Source organism: Hypanus sabinus, chromosome 4, assembly GCF_030144855.1.
Source record: "Hypanus sabinus isolate sHypSab1 chromosome 4, sHypSab1.hap1, whole genome shotgun sequence".
Taxonomy (NCBI): domain Eukaryota; kingdom Metazoa; phylum Chordata; class Chondrichthyes; order Myliobatiformes; family Dasyatidae; genus Hypanus; species Hypanus sabinus.
In genome coordinates, this window is record NC_082709.1 from 151,519,052 (window position 1) to 151,542,067 (window position 23,016).

The following is a 23,016-nucleotide window of genomic DNA, read 5'->3' on the forward strand; positions in this document are numbered from 1 at the left end:
CTACCTCTTCAGCATCATATTACAGCAGTCTGATATCACTCGTGTCTTTCTTGTACTCCATTTATATCTGAAAAAAACCTTTTCATTTCCTCTTTTATATTATTGATTAGCTTACATTCATATTTAATCTTGTCTCCCTTCATGGCATTTTTAGTTGCCATCTGTTGGCTTTTAAAAGCTTCCCAATCCTCTAACTTTTCCACTAATCAACAGTGTCCTGTTTCTTTATATTTTATCTCCCAAGGTGCAACACTTCACACGTAGCCAGCTTTAATTCTATTGGCCATCTTTCTGCCTATATCCATAACTAATCTATATCATGCTGTATTCTTTCCCAGTCTTCTGCACTACCCACAACACCAATCTTTATATCGTGCATAAAAATTGAAAACCCACCTGTCTACATTTCCATCCAGGTCAATTATGTACAAAAAAGCAGCAGGGGTCCTAATACAGACTCCTGCAGTACATGACTAGTCACAGACCTTCTGCCATTGTCTATGAGCAAGCAAATTCTCAATCCAAGCAGCCAATTCACTGAGGATTGCACATATCTTATTCTTTTGGATAAGCCTCAAGTGGGACACCTTGTCAAAAACCATGTAGCTAACATCCACAGCACTATTTTCATCAATCACCTTTGTTCCCACCACAAAAACTCAATCAAGTTAGTAAAACACAAATTGCCCTGTATAAGTTATGTTGGTGGAGCCTAATTACGCCATTTTTTTTCCTAATTGTTGATGAATACTTTCTCTAAGAATCCTCTCCTGTGTCTTTCCTACCACTGATGTGAGACGCGCTGGTCTACATTTTCAAAGATAATTATTATTTCCCTTCTTGAACAATGGAACAACATTAACTTTGCTTTGCTTGTGGATAGAGAGGACACAAAAATAATAACCTGAGGATTTATCCACCTTAATATTCTTTAAGAGACACCAGACTCGCACCTATTTTATCTCAAAATGCCCTAACAAATTAGTACACTCTATATTGATCTCTCTATCCTCTTCCTTCTCTTTGGTAAATACTGATGCAAAGTACTCATTTAGGACCTCACCTACTTCCTCCACCTCCAAGCACATGTTCCTTCCTTTATAATTAAGTGGTCCTATCTGTTTCCTAGTAACCTTTTATTCCTGATGTACGTAAAGAATTCCTTTGGACTTTTCATTGGCCCTCCTGGCTTTCCCAATTCCCTTCTTGAGTTTTTGTCTGACTTCTTTATACTCGTCAAGGGATCTGTTTGATCCTAGTCTAGATCCAGATCTGTCTAACTCCAAGTCTAGCCTCTGCTCATACATCTGTGGGAATTATCTATGGCTTAATTACCTGTGGAAAGTAAAATAGTTTGAACCAACAGCAATGAAATGGCACAAATCAAGTGCTGGAAGGTGGGACTATATTGGATCAATTTATCATTCTGATAAAATGTTTTTGACTAAAACAATTAATTTATTCCTTTCTCCACTAATGCAATCTCATCAGCTGAGTCACCCCAGCATTTTCTGTTTTCATTATTAATTTAGTTGTCTATGATTTTGGAGCTTGCTTGAAAACTTTTATTCATCTTGCACATGGAAGGAAATGAGCAAAGAAGATCTGTCTTTACTTAAATATTTCACTGTGAGTTCATATCTGACTATTTTATTTTCCATTGTAAATTTTACAATTGCCATAAAGTCCAATCTTTTTGTTGTATTCAGTTTATTAATAATTATAAGATACATAAATATGAAATGACTGTTACAAGAAAAAAATTATTCTTTGAACATCTTTCTGATTTTAGATAAGAGATCCATATGTTTAACAGTCTGCATAGATTATGAGACCTTTCCTTCAGAGCTATCAGTTGTTCGTTACAATTAAACAGTCAAATACGCACTAGTTGGAGCTTAATTCACCTATCCTGAGTGAATCTCATCATCCAGCTCCATCGAATCCAAGCTTCTTCTCAGAGCTTGGAGTTACGTTGCTACAATTATTCTCAGAAAGATTAACAAGATTGATTTCAATTCTACAGGTCATCCATGGCAAGAATAAAAATAATACAGGTACTTATGGGATATACAAAGGATGACATTCCAAGCAGAATAAATGCAACTAGGTTAGAAATCTACAATCCCACCCAAGCTAACTTAGATAAGGCAAACTTAATAATTTTTTTCTAAAGTAACTTATTTTTAATATGCTATATTTGATGTTTGGCAAAGGATGTGGATATTAAATTTATAAAGGAAATTCTGCTTTCATTACAATGCATAGGTGAGTTCATTATTGTTAACATTGCAGTGTACTTTTAACTCTTATGTACAGGAATTTTATTTTGCTACTCTGCTGGTCTGTGGATATTGCCAGCAAGAGTGCTGTTCATTACACATCTCTAGCTTCCATTGATTATGTGATGGTAAGCAATCTCTTCAACTGTGGTGAGTTTCAAGAGTTTAACACAGAATATTGAAGATTAAAGACTGAAATGTGGGATTGACTAGACAGTTTTTTTTAACTAGCAGACACGAGATCAAAAATGGCATCCTAAGTTGTAAATTAGGAATTTTGTGAATTTTACATAAATTTTGTGTGATTTAGAAGCACCACATTTGCTTGTTGTCTTTGTCCTTCTAGGCATTGCTAGTTAAGGGTTTGGAAGATACTATCAAATAACTATTTTGTATGGTGCACCAGTGAACAAGGGAGTAAATATAATGGCCATAGGGGATAGAATTTGAAGTTCTGAGTGGTTATTCAGGTTAACCTCTTCAGAAATAAATTTTTGTCTTGTGTATAACAGTTAGAGGTTAAAGGCTGGGTACTCATCTTTTGCCTCACCTCTTGGCAACAAGTCTACAGTGCTTTGGAATAATTATCCAGACAAGTGGTGTCCATTCATTTCAAACATTGTCCGTGATTCTCAACATTAGCCAAAACAGAACTTGAATGGACATTGCTGGAAATGAATGGACACCACTTTTCTGGATAATTATTCTAGCAACTGTAGACTTGTTGCTAAAAGGTGAGGCAAAAGATGAGTACTCCAGCCTTTAACCTCTAACTGTTATACACAAGACAAAAATTTATTTATCAAGACGTTAACCTGAATAACCACTCAGAACTTCAAACTTCTAACCCCTAACATTTAGACTTGGATGCTTTGTACCTCCTGTAAGTGTTACTTTTTATTTAAAAAATCTCTTCGCTCCTGTACTACTGAAGCCAACCAGGCAGTGGTCCTTTCTTTAGCTACTTCCCAACTGTAAAGTGGGGTGTAGTCAAAATCATTCCGTGCTTTGTGGCTGATAAAGGTGAATTTTGTGTTAAGCATTGTAATGAGCTGTCGACTTTCTTTGGGAACATATCTAATGAAAGGCCTAAACAAAAACGTCAGCATCTCTGCTATGTAGGCAACATAGTACGTGAGCAGCAGAGGAATGCGAAAATTTGATGGAATTGTAAACCCCAAAAAGCTCATCAACTCATAGTTAAAATCTGAGTAACTCGTGTGTGGGGTGTCATCTGTGATGTAATAAAACTTGCCACCAATAATTTTCCTCTTGTCTTCTTCTTTCATGGCTCTGGCCAATAAAATATGAGCCCAAGCCACATTGCCTACATACACTGGATTCACAAGAGCTTCCTTACTGGATTTTCTTAGCAAAACCATTCCATTGGCGATTCCTTCATCCAAATCTTGCAGAATGAACCGACTGTTTTCTCCATAGATGTACATGGGTCTTAGAGCAGATGTAACTATCCACTCACCATTCGGAAGACGGGATCCATTTGCTTTTAAAATTATTTGCTCTGCTCTGTATTTTGCTTTGCTGTACAGAAATTTCAGACTGCTATTGTAGTTTGTGTCTTCATCACCATTACAGATAGGATCACCTCTTTCATTGGGCCCCACCACTTCTATACTGCTGGTGTAGATGAAGCTCTTCACATTCTGCTGAATGCAGGCTTCTAATAAATGGCAGCTTCCTTCCAAGTTAAATAAAACAATATCATTCAGAGCTGATTAGAGGCAGAAGCCATAATCAATCAATCAATAATAATCAAAACACTAAATCAATGAAAAAGAAATACAAGGAAAGACAACCTTTATTCAATAATATTGGGTATTATCAGTGACTTTAATCAGAATTAGTTCGGTCATTGGGTATATTTAAGGCAGAGATTGATAGATTCTTGATTAGTCAGGACATGAAATCATATGGGGAGAAGGCAGGAGATTGGGGTAGAGAGGGAAATGGATCATCAATGGTGAAATGGTGGAGCAGACTCGATGAGCTAAATGATCTAATTCTGCTCCCATAACTTCGGATCGAAATAACAAGGACCTCTGTACCAATAACTGTAGTACACTGGTGGCCACAGACTTCCAAACACAAATGCAACCCTCCACTTCCAATTATCAAACCAATTTACATCCAGTTGGTTGTGCTGTATTAGATCAATGGGCTTCAACCTTTTGTGCAAGACTGCCATATCAACCATACTGACCCATCAACATATTTAGTTACCTCTTGAAAATTCAGTCATATTCATACAGGGAATCTTTTGTTTGGAACAAGGGAAGTACTGGCATTTACCATTATTACTAAGAAACTGGCAGCAAATTTCCTTCCCCTCAATTTATACCTTCAACATTGACAGCTTCTAATTCTTCTTTGCTGATGTTTCCCCAGACATCAATCAAGGACGCAGTGTGAAGAACACAGGTCACACCTTGGCAGATTTTCTGCAGGGCCTTTGTATTTCTCAGATCTTCTTTGAACACCGTTAGCTTAATCCTGCTTCCAACCAATGCTGAAAAACAAATTTTATTAACAAAATAAAATCATTAGATTTATTACATCTATATACACACATGCAGCTTCCCATTCCAACATGCCCTCTTTTGCCACAATGAGACCACTCTCAGGATGGTGGAGAAATACTTCATATTCTGTCTCCAACCTGATAGACTGAACCTGGATTTCACCTACAGGTAACGCTTTCCCAGCTCCTTCTCTCATCTATTCCTCACTCTGGCCTTTTACCTCTTATCCTCACCTGCCTATCACCTACCCCAGTGTCCCTCCTTCTTCCCTTTCTCCTAATAGTCCACTCTCCTGTCCTATCAAATTACTTCTTTCCCAGCCTTTTACCTTTACCACCTACCTACCTTCACTGATCATCTTCTAGCTAGTCATAAGAAATAGGAGCCATCTGGCCCATCGAGCCTGCTCCATCATTCAATAAGATTGTGGCTGATCTAGCCATGTACTCATCTCCACCTAACTGCCTTTTCCCCATAACCCTTAATTCCCTACTATGCAAAATTCTATCCAACTTCTCCTAAATATATTTACTGAGGTAGCCTCCACTGTTTCACTGGGCAGAAAATTCCACAGATTCACCACTCTCTTGGAAAAGCAGTTCCTCCGCATCTCCATCCTAAATCTACTCCACTGAATCTTGAGGTTATGTCCCCTAGTTCTAGTCTCACCTACCAGTGGAAACAACTTTACTGCCCCTATCCCAACTCTCTGCTTTGTATTAGTTAAATAATGCTCTATCCATCCTCCCTCCTCCTCCCCCTTCTTTTTAGTTTGTCATCTTCCCCTTCCTTTCCAGTTCTGAAGAAGGGTCTCAGCCCAAAATGTTGAACATTATTCTTTTCCATAGATGCTGCCTGACCTGCTGAGTTCCTGAAGCATTTTGTATACGTTGCGATTTTCAATGCATTGAGTTCATCTGATGTCTGGTTATTTTGCCTTTAAAACATTTAGAAATACCTCTGTAGGTCTCCAAGGTTATATGTTTGTTTGTCAAGTATACCTCTACCAGAATTTAACAAGATGTTACCAGTCAGTTCATTCCACAGGGGTTGGTGTGTGGAGCTGAGGTAACCAGAAGAAACAGGAACTGAAGTTTCATCATAAACCTCAATATAATATGAGTATTTTCAAGAGGGAGGGTGAGCAGCCAGATGTCATGGTCCATGTAGGAAGGAGGAGGAGGTCCTGCAAAGAGAATTTAGGGAGTTAGGAGCAAAGTTGAAGGACATGACGTCCAGGGTTGCAATCACAGGATTTGCTACCCATGACATGTGCCAGTGAGGCTAGAAATAGGAAGATAATGCAGTTAAATATGTGGCTAAGGAGTTGGTGCAGGAGGGAAGACTTCATGTTTCTGGACAATTGGGCCTTGTTCCAGGGAAGGTGGGACCTGTTCCAACGGGATGGGTTGCTCCTGAACTGGAGGGACTAACATCCTTGCAGGAAGGTTTGCTAGTGCTGCACCAGGGGGGTTTAGACTAGATTGGCAGATGGAGGGGAACCAGAGTGTTAGAGCAGATAGTGAGGTGGAGGAGGATAAAGGTCATGCGAGAGCTGCAAGTATAGTGCATGAAGTAAAGCCAGATCTAACATATAAAGAGGCTTTGAGGAAAGAGAAACAGAATAAAGGGTGTAAAGGTAGAAGGGCTAAAGTGCGTGTACTTCAATGCATAAGTAACAGGAACAAAGGTGATGAACTGAGAGCTTGGATACGATGTAGTGGCCATTACAGAGACTTGGCTGGCACCAGGGCAGGAATGGATTCTGAATATTCCTGGATTTCAGTGCTTTAAAAGGGATAGAGCCGGGGGGGGGGGGGGCAGGAAGGGGAGGAGGGGTGGCATTACTGGTCAGGGATACTATTACAGCTACAGAAGGGTGGGTAAAGTAGCAGGATCCTCTTTTGAGTCAGTATAGGTGGAAGTCAGGAACAGGAAGGGAGCAGTTACTCAATTGGGAGTATTCTATAGGCTCCCTGGTAGCAGCAGAGATACCAAGGAGCAGATTGGGAGGCAGATTTTGGAAAGGTGCAAAAATAACAGGGTTGTTATCATGGGTGACTTTAACGTCCCTAATATTGATTGGCACCTGATTAGTTCAAATGGTTTAGATGGGGCACTGTTTGTCAAGTGCATCCAGGACAGATTCCTGTCACAGTATGTTGACAGACCGACTAGAGGGAATGCCATACTAGATCTAGTATTGGGTAACGAACTGGATCAGGTCACAGATCTCTCAGTGGCTGAGCATCTGGGGGACAGTGACCACCGCTCCCAGGCCTTTAACATTATCATGGAAAAGGATAAAATCAGAAAGGACAGGAAAATTTTTAATCGGGGAAGGGCAAATCATGAGGTTATAAGGCTAGAACTTGCGGGTGTGAATTGGGATGATGTTTTTGCAGGGAGATGTACTATGGACATGTGGTCGATGTTTAGGGATCTCTTGCAGGATGTTAGGGATAAATTTGTCCCGGTGAGGAAGATAAAGAATGGTAGAGTGAAGGAACCATGGGTGACAATGGAGGTGGAGAATCTAGTCAGATGGAAGAAGGCAGCATATGTGAGGTTTAGGAAGCAAGGATCAGATGAGTCTATTGAGGAATATAGAGTAGCAAGAAAGGAGTTTAAGGAGCAGCTGAGGAGAGCAAGAAGGGGGCATGAGAAGAAGGCCTTGGTGAGTAGGGTAAAGGAAAACCCCAAGGCATTCTTCATTAATGTGAAGAACATAAAGGTTGACAGGAGTGAAAATAGGACCAATTAGAGATGAAGGAGGGAAGATGTGCCTGGAGGCTGTGGAAGTAAGCGATGTCATCAATGAATACTTCTCTTCAGTATTCACCAATGAGAGGGAACTTGATGACGGTGTGGGCAATATGAGTGAGGTTGATGTTCTGGAGCATGTTGATATTAAGGAAGAAGAGGTGTTGGAGTTGTTAAAATACATTAGGATGGATAAGTCCCTGGGGCCTGATGGAATAATCCCCAGGCTGCTCCACGGGGCGAGGGAAGAGATTGCTGAGCCTCTGGCTAGGATCTTTCTTTATGTCTTTCTTGTCCACGGGAATGGTACCGGAGGATTAGAGGGAGGCGAATGTTGTCCCCTGGTTCAAAAAAGGTAGTATAGATAGTCCAGTAATTATAGACCAATGAGCCTTGTGTCTCTGGTGGGAAAGCTGCTGGAAAAGATTCTTAGAGATAGGATCTATGGGCATTTAGAGAATCATGTTCTGATCAGGGACAGTCAGCATGGCTTTGTGAAGGGCAGATCATGTCTAACAAGCCTGATACAGTTCTTTGAGGAGGTGACCAGGCATATAGATGAGAGTCATGCAGTGGATGTGTTCTACATGGATTTTAGTAAGGCATTTGACAAGGTTCCACACGGTAGGCTTATTCAGAAAGTCAGAAGGCTTTTTCCAGGGAAGTTTGGCCAGGTGGATTCAGAATTGGCTTACCTGCAGAAAGCAGAGGGTCATGGTGGAGGGAATACATTCGGATTGGAGGGTTGTGATTAGTGGTGTCCCACAAGGATTGGTTCTGGGACCTCTAATTTTCATGATTTTTATTAACCACCTGGATGTGGGGGGGGAAGAAGGGTTGGTTTGCAAGTTTGCAGATGACTCAAGGTTGGTGATCTTGTGGATAGTGTAGAGAATTGTCGAAGATTGCAGAGAGACATTGATAGGGTGCAGAGGTGGGCTGAGGGGTGGCAGATAGAGTTCAACCCAGAGAAGTGTGAGGTGGTACACTTTGGAAGGACAAACTCCAAGGCAGTGTACACAGTAAATGGCAGGTTACTTGGGAGTGTGGAGGAGCAGAGGGATCTGGGGGATCTGTCCACAGATCCCTGAAAGTTGCCTCACAGGTAGATAGGGTAGTTAAGAAAGATTATGGAGTGTTAGCTTTCATAAGTCGAGGGATAGAGTTTAAGAGTCGCGGGGTAATGATGCAGCTCTATAAAACTCTGGTTAGGCCACACTTGGAGAACTGTGTCCAGTTCTGGTCGCCTCACCATAGGAAGGATATGGAAGCATTGGAAAGGGTACAGAGGAGATTTATCAGGATGCTGCCTAGTTTAGAGAATATGCATTATGATCAGAGATTAAGGGAGCTAGGGCTTTACTCTCTGGAGAGAAGGAGGATGAGAGGAGACATGATAGAGGTATACAAGATACTAAGAAGGATAGATAGAGTGGACAGCCAGCACCTCTTCCCCAGGGCACCACTGCTCAATACAAGAGGACATGGCTTTAAGGTAAGGGGAGGAAAGTTCAAGGGGGATATTAGAGGAAGGGTTTTTACTCAGAGAGTGTTTGGTGTGTGGAATGCACTGCCTGAGTCAGTGGTGGAGGCAGGTACACTAGTGAAATTTAAGAGACTACTAGACAGGTATATGGAGGAATCTAAGGTGGAGGGTTATATGAGAGGCAGGGTTTAAGGCACAACATTATGCGCTGAATGGCCTGTACTGTGCTGTATTGTTCTTTGTAATAATATCATTTGCCTGTTTTTGATTCCAGGTCTCTGTGCATGTGATATGTATTGAGCAGCGGATCCTGGGCATCCAAGGCTGTGCAATACTTGTTTGTCTCTTCTGGGTCTTTCAGTGCTGGATAAGTAGCCATTCATATTGAAACAAATTGCCAGCATTTGTGTGACACCACCAATCAGGGTGTCACCCAGAAACTTATGCATTTTGAATGCTAAAATTGATTTTTCCCCTCCCAGTGTATTTTAAATGCTTACTGTGTATTGAAAAATATCCTCATGCCACTTGTGGGTCTTTTGCCTGTCACCTTAATACGATCCTGACCCCTGACCGCTTAGCCAATGGGAGAAATTTATCTCTACTTTTAATGATTAAAGTGTCTCCATTGTAAATGTAATAACCATAGCTGCTCCAGTCTATCTAGGGGTTAGTTTGGGACCTTTGCTATTCATTATGTAACTGATTCAAATGTAAGTGTACATGGCACAATTGGTAATTTTGTTGATGATACTAAATTAGGTTCTTAGTGACAGTGAACAATTACAAAGAGATCGAGATCAGTTATGGAGATGGACTAAAAAATGCAGATGGGTTTAAATTTAGATAAGTGTGAGTTGAGTCAACCCAGGGTAGGACCTATACTGTGAATAGTAGAGCATTGATGAGCATTGTGGAACAGATGAACGTGGGGGTACAAGTGCACAGTTCACTGAAAGCAGCCACACAAGTAAACAGAGTGGTGAAGAAGGTGTTGGCCTTCTGGTAGGGCACTGAGTTCAGAAATAGGGACATAATTTTGCAGATATACAAGTCGTTGGTGGGACCACACTTGGAGTTTTGTGTAGAGCTTTGGTCACCCTGTTATAGGAAAGACATTGTCAAGCTGGAAAGGATGCAGAAGAGCTGTCCAACGGGGGGTGGCAGTGACTTGTTCTGATTGCTGAATGATGCTTCCGTTGTGATTGGTTGGTTTAGAAACTGTGTCTGTTTCCCCATTGGTTAGCTGCCTGGTGTTGGGTTTCAAATATCCTGGGTATATAGAGAGCGCATGTGGGAGGTTCCTTCTCTCTTCCTCAAAGGCAAGCAGTGGACATGACCGTGGAGAAGGTATGTTCTGCACATGCTTTTAGCTAAGCATGTTTGTTGAAGATTCAGCTTTTTACTTTCTGTAACCTGGGGAACATGAATGCTTGGTAGAATTTTTACTGCTTGAAAATGAATGATTAAAATACTTCTTCACGATCATCGTTTTCTATCGCACTTGCCAGGCTCGCGAATCTGATTCATTGGTACATTTTGATGCAGCGATCAGGGTCTGGCTTTTTGAGCAGAACTGCATTTCTTTGAAAGGTTGTTTAAAAGAGCGGGCCCTCCATATGAGGGATGCAGAGTCCCAGGTTGGACAGATGGTAGTGCAGGCTTTGAAGTCTTGCCAACTACAGTACTGATGGGTTATGGAATGCCGGTAGATAGGTTCCATTTTGCTAGGATTGAAATGGGATATTACATTGTTTCCATGTTTGAATCACTGGGGTTTCCCCGGAAAAAGGATAGCCAGCAGGATGCCTTCAGGGTGTTTGCAGTGATTGCAAGATATCGGTAGAAAATGATAGCGAGTCTTAAGGATGAATTGGAAAACCTCAGTCAGTGCTGTATTATTCTGGGAGAATTACTATCGATGACTCAAAGTTGGAGGACAAAAGTATACAGTTAGCTTGTCAACTAATGAAGCTACAGCACTTAGGTTGGCAGACAGGCCCTGTTAAGGTTCAAACTATGATGAGGTGCGTGATCCACCTCTCAGGAGATGGGTCAACACATAACTTCAACACAACAGAGGTCAGAGAATTCTCTACTAAGGAATTAAGAGGTTTAGGGGATAGGTACAGACAAAAGGCTGGGAAATCTTTGGCTACATGGTTATTGAGAATATGGGATGATGGGGTTACTGGAGTGAGCCTGTCCAATAGAGAGATGGGTGCTATTGTCCCAACACGTGATCAATAACACCCTGAAAATGCTGCTTGCTTCCCCTGACCATAATGCATCATTATGGGATCGGGTAACTTCTGGAATAATAGGACATGTGGGTAATGTGGAGGCTTTCCCAATAAGAGGGATAATTCTGTCTTCAACAGCACCAGCTATTGGTCATCCATTCAGTACAACGATCCTAGAATTACGAGGTTTAGAGTATGTAGAAGAGGGTGCACATACCCAAGTAAGGAACTTGGATAAGCAGATGGGGAGTGGAGGATTCTGCGTATCCCATAAAGGTAAGTCTTTAGTGTTGCTTAATGCTGGGAGGAGCAGATAAATGGAGTTCCCACTCCATCCTCTACACGATGTGGAGGATATACTGCCGGGGAAGCGAGAGAGGAAGAGGAAGGGTTATTCTTCAGGCCCTCTGAAGATAAGGGCTCCATCTGTCCTCTGCCGGATTCCTCGCATTCCATTCAGGATTCCCTACAAAAGCTATGGTTAATATCTGCCTGTAGTGGGAATTGGGGGGCGGGGGGCGGCGAGCTGGTTAGCTCCTCATTGTAGATAGGGGGTCATTCAATCTGTATCCATTTTCCCTGTTAACAGTGTGAATGATTTGAATGAGGAGTAATGTGAGGTGTACCACATGCACCAGTTTCGCGCGCGCGTGTGTTAGGCCCCTCCCAGTTGCTTTTCCCTTTTCAGCTGTTCTTTGATAAGTGTGCTGTTTCTCTGAGAAATTAACTGTATGTTTGAAGTTTTTGCAGTCCATCCGTAGTTGTAGAGAAGAGGAGTACAGCCTGGGCTCTGTTTTTTGTTTCTTGTGTCTCAGAGTCTGCTACTTTGTAACTTGTTTACCCATGCAATTGGTTTTAGGGATAACTTATTTCATACTGGGCATATAAATTCTGTGTTGATGGGGTTGACATTTTAAGCAACTGTATTCCAGATATGGGATCCCCATATTTCAGAGGGAATTGAGCATTTGGAGAGAAATTCTAATAGTTTTGTTGCTTTAGTGTTTCCTAAATATTCAGTAACTTTTCAGCAGCAAGTGTAAATGTATCTCCCTGCATTGCAGAATGGCAAAGTGGTGCATGCTGACTTGTGGGAGATCCTGTGATACTTACCTGGGGATGGTGTTTGAATTTCCATACAAGTTGTTCAATTTGTATGAGGACTCCTTACTACATCGTGAAAGGGATATCACTGATATTGTTCCCTTTGACAAGGAAAAGAACTGATGGGGAAAATTATCTTGCTTCTTGGGTTTTGGCATTCTGGTTTGGAGGAGCTGGGAGGGGGTAGACTATTCCAGCCAATCTCAACCCAGAGTATGTTCACAGCCTTGAGCCTTAATAGCCCTGGCAGAGTGATTATTTTAAGACCTGGTATTCCCCTACATACAACTTGTTTGAACTGGAAGGATCTGAGTGATTTGCCTATCTGACAGAGTGTTGGTGTAGGAGGTATGTTGAGTACAGATACAATTTGCAAGGTAGCTGGCAGTTTAATCGTCACCTTTAACTATTTCAGCTTTCTTTTTAAATTCTAGGTATTCATGCCTGCTTGAATGTAGATTGTGTCAGGGTAGGATTAAAATTCATGCCTCCAATCAACAGTCCTACGGAACTTTGTCTACTAATCAAATGACTTAACCATTATACCACCACACTCCATGTGAGTCACAGGCCTCTCACTTTATATGCCTTACAAGTGTGCAGGCAACTGAGAACTAATACCATCCAAATGTTTCACTTACCAGTCAGTCAAAATCATTCAACTCTCTGTCTAGTGGCCTTAACTAAGTAATCATTTAGTGCCAGAAGGAGCCAAGAGATTCTTAAAACAATCTCAGAAAGAAAGGACTTTAATCATTGCTTCAAAACATTGGAAGCATTCTTATTGTTGTTGAATAAAAAAAAACTCAGGTTAGTTTTCATATGTTCCTGATAGCCTCAGAAAACTCCAACCAGGAATTCTCAAATCAGTGCAGGTTGGTGCTGCAGAGACACACGAGACTGCAGGTGCTGGAATTTGGAAGTACAAGCAATCCGCTGGAGGAACTCAGCAGCTTGAGTAGCATTTGTGGGAGAAAAGGAATTGTTGATGTTTCAGGTCGAAACCCTGCATCGCACTGTTCCTGTTATTATGTTGAATCACCTATGATCAGCTTGGATAAAGTTTTCAAACTTTTCAGTGAGTTACTTATTGATGCAATAACACAATTTTCAATAAATGAATATATTTACAAATCATTTGAGATAACAACAGTTACTAAAATGCGTAAATTATGACACATACCTTGCAAACGTTCTACATTGTCTTCATGTATCACTTTATCAAACAATCTGATCTCAGAGATATCATGAGCCTTTTCAATCAGAAGTTCAATGATGACTTTTCCAAGAAATCCATTTCCTCCTGTAACAAGGTAAACATCTCCAGAAACAGACATTGCGTTGTTTTAGAATGCAGTCAGTGTTGTAAGCCAACTGTTGAACTTTAGTTGCTTTGCCTCTGTGTCATGGATGTAGGGAACTACTGCTTATATTCCTCAGCTAACCTTCAAGGACTTCTCCTGCTAGATAGATAAATCATAAAAATTATTTCATTAGTCAGCTACATCTGCTACACTGTCTGCTCTCTTGGAGGCTACCAGCAAGGACAAATGACATCAGTCTGAAGTAAATATCTGTCAATTTTATGGTCATAGTAGATAACATTAAACAGTTTGGATGCAAGTTACCCTTGATACCAGAATATTGTGCAAGAAATAAAAAGTAAATGAATCCACAGTAAAATAAATACAAAACCAAAACCCACAGATCTCTCTCCTGACACTTATCCCTGCGAGCATGATTAGTTCTACACCTACCTCTATACCTCTTCCTTCATGACCATGAAGGGCCCCAAACAGTTCTTCCAGTTACGCGATGCTTGACCACAAGTCTGTTGGCGCCATCTACTGTATCCAACCCTCCTGATGTGGTTTGGTCTACATCAGTAAGACCCAACACAGATTGGGGTACTACTTCATTAAGGACTGCAAAAGGCAGGATCTCCCAATGGCTACCCTGTTCTATTTGTCTTCTCATTCCTATGCTGTCTTATTTGCTCATGCTACAGTGAGGTCAAAGTAAGGTTGGAGAAGCAAAATTTCATATTCAAACTGGGCAGCCTTCAACCTGACGGCATGAACATTGGTTTCTCCAAATTCTGATAATTACTCCTCCTTTCTCTCTTTTTCCATTCCCTATTTCAGTTACACTCACACCCCCTCTCTTATCCTAACCTGTCTATCACCTCCCTGTATTTCCTGCCACTCGTTTCCAACTCATCATATGTAGCCTATTTAAACCCAGCTCTCATCCACATTCTTAGTTCTCCCATCCAACCAGCCATCCTCATCCAGTTATCTTGTTGCCTGTTGTGCTTAGTGGCTGTACTTTCATTTTCTTTCTCCTCGTGACTTGTTGTTCTGCTGTTTATTAGTAAAGTTGTTTCTGCTGCTTTGCTTTTGGGTCAAGCCTCCTCTACCCTTCCTGACATTCACAATCTTCTTATTCTGGTTTCTGCACTCTTCTTTGCTAGTCCTGATGGATCTCAGCCCAAAATATCAAACCATTATTCCCCTTTATTGATGATTCCTAACTTGCTGAATTCCTCCAGCATTTTGTGTGTCTCATTAAGTACTTGGGTTAAGGCAAAAATGGTAAATGCAACCTAATGGCAAGTGCAATCAAACAGATGGCCTATGGTTAGGCATCAAACTTTAGCAATATGAAGAGTTTCAGTGTTACCACCACCTCCACAGATAGCTTGTCTAAATTAATTTTCAATTATTTTTCTCGTTGTCAAGCAATCCAAAAGTGAATCCTGTCAGAAGGAGCAGAGGTTTGGAATGACAGGAAGTGAGCAAGGTCATCAATGAATACTTCTCTTCAGTATTCACCAATGAGAGGGACCTTGATGATGGTGTGGGCAATATGAGTGAGGTTGATGTTCTGGTGCATGTTGATATTAAGCAAGAAGAGGGGTTGGAGTTGTTAAAATACATTAGGATGGATAAGTCCCCGGGGCCTGACGGGATAATCCCCAGGCTGCTCCATGAGGTGAGGGAAGAGATTGCTGAGACTCTGGTAGGATCCTTATGTCTTTGTTGTCCACGGGAATGGTGCCGGAGGATTGGAAGGAGGCGAATGTTGTCCCCTGGTTCAAAAAAGGTAGTAGAGATAGTCTGAGAATTATAGACCAGTGAGCCTTATGTCCGTGGTGGGAAAGCTGTTGGAAAATATTCTTAGAGATAGAATATATGGACATTTAGAGAATCATGGTCTGATCAGGGACAGTCAGCATGGCTTTGTGAAGGGCAGATCATGTCTAACAAGCACGATAGAATTCTTTGAAGAGGTGACCAGGCATATAGATGAGAGTCATGCAGTGGATGTGATCGACATGGATTTTAGTAAGGCATTTGACAAGGTTCCACATGGTAGCCTTATTCAGAAAGTCAGAAGGCATGGGATACAGTTAAGTTTGGCCAGGTGGATTCAGAATTGGCTTGCCTGCAGAAAGCAGAGGGTTGTGGTGGAGGGAGTACATTCGGATTGGAGGGTTGTGATTAGTGGTGTCCCACAAGGATTGGTTCTGGGACCTCTACTTTTCGTGATTTTTATTAACCACCTGGATGTGGGGGGTAGAAGGGTGGGTTTGCAAGTTTGCAGATGACTCAAGGTTGGTGGTCTTGTGGATTGTGTAGAGAATTGTCGAAGATTGCAGAGAGTCATTGATAGTGTTATGAGTGATGAACAGACCTGATGGACAATGGGGTAAAGAGTTAACCCCCCTCCCCGAGAACCACGAACTATTACTGTTGTTATGTTGACCATGAGAAAGAGAGACGAAAAACAGGCAAGAACATCTGCGACAGATAAGAGAGGGGGGAGATTGCTGATTAACTGTATTGTGACTCTTTTTTTTTTAATTATTTACTGTTTTGCTGCAAGGACAACAGTTTGCTCAATAACATTCCTCCGTGGACTGAAGGAGTGGCCTTATTTGATGGACACAGTCATTCAGGATTGATGGATAGCTGAGTTCAAGTTAGTAGGGATAAAAAGACAGATCTGGAGAGACATCCTCCAGACACGCCAGTGGACACTGATTGGGGGTTGGAACCCACAAGAAAGGTGGGAGCTTTGAAGATCGAACCAGAAGGTCAGTCAGTAAAGCTCACAGTGTAAAAGTAGGACCGGTGGGGACTTGTGTGTGTGTCCACACATGCCAGAGTGACGAGTCCACCACAGGAGAACGGTCTAGCAGAAGGACAGAGGGATCATAGCTGAATGACCACCACAACAATGATACAATGGATTAAGAAAGCAAAGGATGGTTTGGCTGCTGTAGCTGTTACATCTCGCTCACTCGCTCGCTCTCTTTCTCTCTCCAATGATTAAAATACAACAACCATCACTACATCAGCACTCATGAACTGAACTGAACTTTATCTTCTATGACAATTCATTTACCCCTAAACATCGATAGAGCTTGTTTATTATTGATTATTATTATTCCTACACTTTTAGGTTTGTTACTGCTAACTTGTTTTATATGTATATTTGCATTATTGATAAGATTTTGCTTATTTTATTAATAAACACCATTAGTTTTGGTACCATCAGACTCCAACAGATTCTTCTTTCTCTGCTGGTTAGACACCCAGTTATGGGGTACTACCAAATTGGGGGTTCATCCAGGATTTGATCACCAAATTAGGGGGCCAGTGATTCGGGATATAAGTCCCTTATCTGATCTGGTTGTGAGATTAACCTGACGGGAAACCAGCAGAGACCAGCAGAGATTGACATTGTCAAATTTTTTAAAGAACTGACTGTGGGGGCATTAGAGATTGCTAGGAAGGCTGAATTGGTGAATGTTGCGAAACGATTAGATCTCCCAGAGGTGAAATCATCGATGAGAAAGGTGGATATACAGAGAGAAGTAGCTATGCATTATGTATCCAAGCATGTGTTCACACCAGATGTATTGCACCTGTTCCCTGAGAGGAAACCAGCTGAGGGGGAGGTTCAGTTAGAGATAGAAAAATTAAGGTTGGTTGAGAAGGAGAAGAAGAGGCAGCATGAACTTTGGATGAGGCAGCTGGAAGCAGAGAGAAAAGCTGCAGGGTAAAGAGAGGATGCTGAAAGGAGGAAAGAGGAAGCTGAAAGGCAGATGGAGGAAAGGGAGAAAGAGAGGATGCATGCACTGGAAATAGAGAAGTTAAAAGTACAGCAGGGAAGAGACTGGGTGGCTGACCCAAATGAGGGGTTCAAAATTGGTCGGGAGATCCAGTTCGTACCTTCACTCGAGGAGATGGATGTCGATAAGTTCTTCCTCCATTTTGAGAAAGTGGCTGTGAATCAGAACTGGCCTGAGAGAAAATGGGCTGTTCTGGTACAGAGCATACTTAGGGAGAAGGCTCAGCAAGTGTATTCGGCATTGTCTATGAATGACTCTAGGAATTATGAGTAAGTAGAAAGGGCTGCACTGAGGAGTTATGAGTTGGTGCCAGAGACATATCGGCAGAAGTTCCGGAACTTGAGAAAGCCATGGAACTACATATATTTAGAGTTTGCCTGTGAGATGCAAATATATTGTGAGCATTGGTGCGCCTCAAAAGGGGTTGATGAAGATTATGATTACAGTTAATACTGATAGAGCAGTTCAAAATTTGTATCCCTGAGAGTATGAAGATGTACTTGGATGAGAAGGAGACAGAGACTCTTCTGCAACTGCCAAGTTAGCAGACAAGTACGCCTTAACCCACAAGTCAAAGTTTTCCTCAAATAAGAGTTACCAGAGAGGCAGTAGGGATAGTAGAGAAAGCCCACCGGCTAAGGCAGAGAATAAGCTGGGAGCTAGTAGAAAAAGTGAGGAGGAGGAAAAGCAGGTTGGAAGGAAGGTTCCTAGCCTTACCTGTTATAATTGTGGGAAAGCTGGTCATATAGCCTCTAAGTGCTTTGCTCCGAAGAAGGAGACAGGAAAAGGGAAAACAGCAATCCCTACAGATTGCATTGAGTCAGTTAGTAGATTGATGGGGAAGGCAAAGATAGATAGAGCACAAGAGGGGCGTGAGAAGTTTATCTCGAAAGGGACGGTGTCTGTGAAGGAAGGAGAAACCCCAGTTCCAGTGCGGATCTGGAGAGATACTGGGGCTGGTCAGTCATTGATTTTAAGAAAGGTATTAGATTTTGGTTCTGACCCAGACTGGGGAGGTTGTGTTAAGAGGTATCAGAAAAGGGACCGAGGCCGTACCTTTGCACAGGATTTTTCTGAAATGTGACCTGGTATCTGGACCAGTCGAAATAGGGGTGTGGTTGAAACTACCGATGGACGGCGTGGACGTCCTTATTGGTAACGATCTGGCAGGTGGTGACGTGTGTTCAGCAGTGAAGCTGACAAGTGTAAGTGCTGAGGACCCACCCATAGATTCCAAGATTTATCCCGCATGCGCAATCACTCGCAGCATGTCTAGAAAGGCAGCTGAGACAGGAGCCAGTTTAAATGAGTCCAGTGTTGATTTGGCAGAGATGTTTTTACCGACCCTGTACCAAGAGGGGTTAGAGGGTGGTAAAACAGAGGATAGTGGGGTGAAAGAGAGTAAGGGAGAGGAGGTAGATCTACCCTTAGCCAGGAGGGAATTTATAGAGGCACAGAGTAAAGATGAGAAACAGATAAGGCAGTTAGAAGGTCCAGGGTTGGACACGGATGATCTGTCTGGTTTGACAGAGCAGTTTGCAGTTGAAGAATTTAAATGTGTTCCTGATAATGATGTAAGGACTGTCCTGGATTCCGCTAATTTGAGGGAGTCTGCTGGGTTAGCAGATGAGGTTGTTTTAACCCGCAGGGTTGAGTTTACTCCAAAGGGGATTTGCCCAGGGAGTAACTGGGAGGATCAGGGGAACTTAGAATTTGAAAAGAGGACTGGTATTGAAAGCCTGAAAGAGGTAGATGTCCTGTTTGCATGTGTTCAGGTTGTTGAAGTACCTGTGGGGTCACAGGGTACTGAACCTAGTATTGAAACTCAGGAAAAGTCTGAGGTATCTGATTTAGTTGAAAAGGAATGCAGTTCTTTTGGGTGAGATGGACATGGTTCAGTGAAGAAAGGGTTAACCTTGGTGCCAGTGGAAAGTGAGAATTCTCAGATGTTTGTGTTAGAAGGTGTGTTAAAAGTTAATGATGAGATGAAAGCTGGTGATGTGAATATTATTGAAGGAGAAGGGAAAGGTGTTGTTCCTAAATTGAATAAAGAAAATTTAAAGTCTGAATTGGTTTTAGAAGAATTTGACAAAGCATGTGAAAGTTAAAAAAACACCATGAAAGATTGACTGTTTGAATGTTAAGTTTAAAAGTAAAATAGAGATTAGTATTTGCACAAACTTTTGTAATGTACTATATTATAATCACACATGTATTGGTTCACACTTTGTAGTATACACCTGAGCTAAGAACACAACCCCTTTAGTATTTTTACATGAAAAGTAAAAAGTAGGCGGTTATTAAATTGGAGTCTGTTGTTACAGGAATTTGATATTAAAATACAACATGTAAAAGGGAGTGATCATGTTATTGCTGATTGTTTATCTAGATGTTAACTTGAATGTGTATCTGTATTATTCTTGTAGTTAAGACAACTTCTGTATTTTGTTAAACTCTGTAATTCAGTCATGTGCTTTATTAGTTAATTTTCCCCCTGATGAAAATTCCCAGAAGGATGGGGGTGTTATGAGTGATGAACAGACCTGATGGACAATGGGGTGAAGGGTTAATCATTCCCAATCCCCCCTCCTGAGAACCACGAACTATTACTGTTATGTTGACCATGAGAAAGAGAGACGAAAAACAGGCAAGAACATCTGCGACAGATAAGAGAAAGGGGGAGATTGCTGATTAACTGTATTGTGACTCTTTTTTGAATTATTTACTGTTTCGCTGCAAGGACAATAGTTTGCTCAATAACATTCCTCCATGGATTGAAGGAGTGGCATTATTTGATGGACACAGTCATTCAGGAGAGATGGATAGCTGAGTCCCCGTTAGTAGGGATAAAAAGACAGGTCTGGAGAGACATCCTCCAGACACACCAGTGGGCACTGATTGAGGGTTGGAACGCACAAGAAAGGTGGGGGCTTCGAAGACCGAACCAGGAGGTCAGTCAGTAAGACTATCAGTGTAAAAGCAGGGCCTGTGGGGACTTGTGTGTGTGTCCACTCATGCCAGAGTGACGAGTCCACCACAGAAGAATGGTCTAGCATAAGGACGGAGGGGTCATAGCTGAATGACCACTACAACGATACAATGGATTAAGAAGGGAAAGGAAGGTTTGGCTGTAGCTGATATCTCTCTCTCTCTCACACACAACCATAACTACATTAGCAGTCATGAACTGAACTTTATATTCTAAGACAATTCATTTACCTCTAGATATCGATAGAGATTGATTATTATGATTCCTACACTTTTAGGTTTATTACTGCTAACTTGTATAATGCTAATATGTAATTTTGCATTATTGATATGGTTTTACTTATTTTATTAATAAACACCTTTAGTTTGGTACCACCAGACTCCCAATGGATTCTTCTTTCTCTGCTGGTTAGACACCCAGTTACGGGGTACATAACAATAGGGTGCAGAGGTGGGCTGAGAGGTAGCAGATGGAGTTCAACCCAGAGAAATGTGAGGTGGTACACTTTGGAAGGACAAACTCCAAGGCAGAGTACACAGTAAATGGCAGGTTACTTGGGAGTGTGGAGGAGCAGAGGGATCTGGGGGATCTGTCCACAGATCCCTGAAAGTTGCCTCACAGGTAGATAGGGTAGTTAAGAAAGATTATGGAGTGTTAGCTTTCATAAGTCGAGGGATAGAGTTTAAGAGTCGCGGGGTAATGATGCAGCTCTATAAAACTCTGGTTAGGCCACACTTGGAGAACTGTGTCCAGTTCTGGTCGCCTCACCATAGGAAGGATATGGAAGCATTGGAAAGGGTACAGAGGAGATTTATCAGGATGCTGCCTAGTTTAGAGAATATGCATTATGATCAGAGATTAAGGGAGCTAGGGCTTTACTCTCTGGAGAGAAGGAGGATGAGAGGAGACATGATAGAGGTATACAAGATACTAAGAAGAATAGATAGAGTGGACAGCCAGCACCTCTTCCCCAGGGCACCACTGCTCAATACAAGAGGACATGGCTTTAAGGTAAGGGGAGCAAAGTTCAAGGGGGATATTAGAGGAAGGGTTTTTACTCAGAGAGTGTTTGGTGTGTGGAATGCACTGCCTGAGTCAGTGGTGGAGGCAGGTACACTAGTGAAATTTAAGAGACTACTAGACAGGCATATGGAGGAATCTAAGGTGGAGGGTTATATGAGAGGCAGGGTTTAAGGCACAACATTATGCGCTGAATGGCCTGTACTGTGCTGTATTGTTCTTTGTAATAATATCATTTGCCTGTTTTTGATTCCAGGTCTCTGTGCATGTGATATGTATTGAGCAGTGGATCCTGGGCATCCAAGGCTGTGCAATACTTGTTTGTCTCTTCTGGGTCTTTCAGTGCTGGATAAGTAGCCATTCATATTGAAACAAATTGCCAGCATTTGTGTGACACCACCAATCAGGGTGTCACCCAGAAACTTATGCATTTTGAATGCTAAAATTGATTTTTCCCCTCCCAGTGTATTTTAAATGCTTACTGTGTATTGAAAAATATCCTCATGCCACTTGTGGGTCTTTTGCCTGTCACCTTAATACGATCCTGACCCCTGACCGCCTAGCCAATGGGAGAAATTTATCTCTACTTTTAATGATTAAAGTGTCTCCATTGTAAATGTAATAACCATAGCTGCTCCAGTCTATCTAGGGGTTAGTTTGGGACCTTTGCTATTCATTATGTAACTGATTCAAATGTAAGTGTACATGGCACAATTGGTAATTTTGTTGATGATACTAAATTAGGTTCTTAGTGACAGTGAACAATTACAAAGAGATCAAGATCAGTTATGGAGATGGACTAAAAAATGCAGATGGGTTTAAATTTAGGTAAGTGTGAGTTGAGTCAACCCAGGGTAGGACCTATACTGTGAATAGTAGAGCATTGATGAGCATTGTGGAACAGATGAACGTGGGGGTACAAGTGCACAGTTCACTGAAAGCAGCCACACAAGTAAACAGAGTGGTGAAGAAGGTGTTGGCCTTCTGGTAGGGCATTGAGTTCAGAAATAGGGACATAATTTTGCAGGTATACAAGTCGTTGGTGGGACCACACTTGGAGTTTTGTGTAGAGCTTTGGTCACCCTGTTATAGGAAAGACATTGTCAAGCTGGAAAGGATGCAGAAGAGCTGTCCAACGGGGGGTGGCAGTGGCTTGTTCTGATTGCTGAATGATGCTTCCGTTGTGATTGGTTGGTTTAGAAACTGTGTCTGTTTCCCCATTGGTTAGCTGCCTGGTGTTGGGTTTCAAATATCCTGGGTATATAGAGAGCGCATGTGGGAGGTTCCTTCTCTCTTCCTCAAAGGCAAGCAGTGGACATGACCGTGGAGAAGGTATGTTCTGCACATGCTTTTAGCTAAGCATGTTTGTTGAAGATTCAGCTTTTTACTTTCTGTAACCTGGGGAACATGAATGCTTGGTAGAATTTTTACTGCTTGAAAATGAATGAT

General features: G+C 41.8%; 1 protein-coding gene across 10 annotated transcripts in view; it reads right to left on the reverse strand.

Annotated features, from left to right (window-relative positions):
• Positions 1–3,056: 3,056 nt before the first annotated feature.
• Positions 3,057–23,016, reverse strand: part of hsd3b1 (hydroxy-delta-5-steroid dehydrogenase, 3 beta- and steroid delta-isomerase 1) — a 53,079-nt gene continuing 33,119 nt past the window's right edge. For 9 of the 10 annotated variants that reach the window (XM_059968423.1, XM_059968422.1, XM_059968420.1 and 6 more), the window contains 3 exons: positions 13,602–13,881; positions 4,642–4,809; positions 3,057–3,981 (listed from right to left, as the gene is read on the reverse strand). In XM_059968423.1, coding sequence (XP_059824406.1) covers positions 3,173–3,981; positions 4,642–4,809; positions 13,602–13,755 — 1,131 coding nt within the window. In that variant the 5' untranslated portion in view covers positions 13,756–13,881 and the 3' untranslated portion in view covers positions 3,057–3,172. The remainder of the gene's footprint in view (positions 3,982–4,641; positions 4,810–13,601; positions 13,882–23,016) is intronic. The other variant, XM_059968421.1, reaches the window with a different exon arrangement.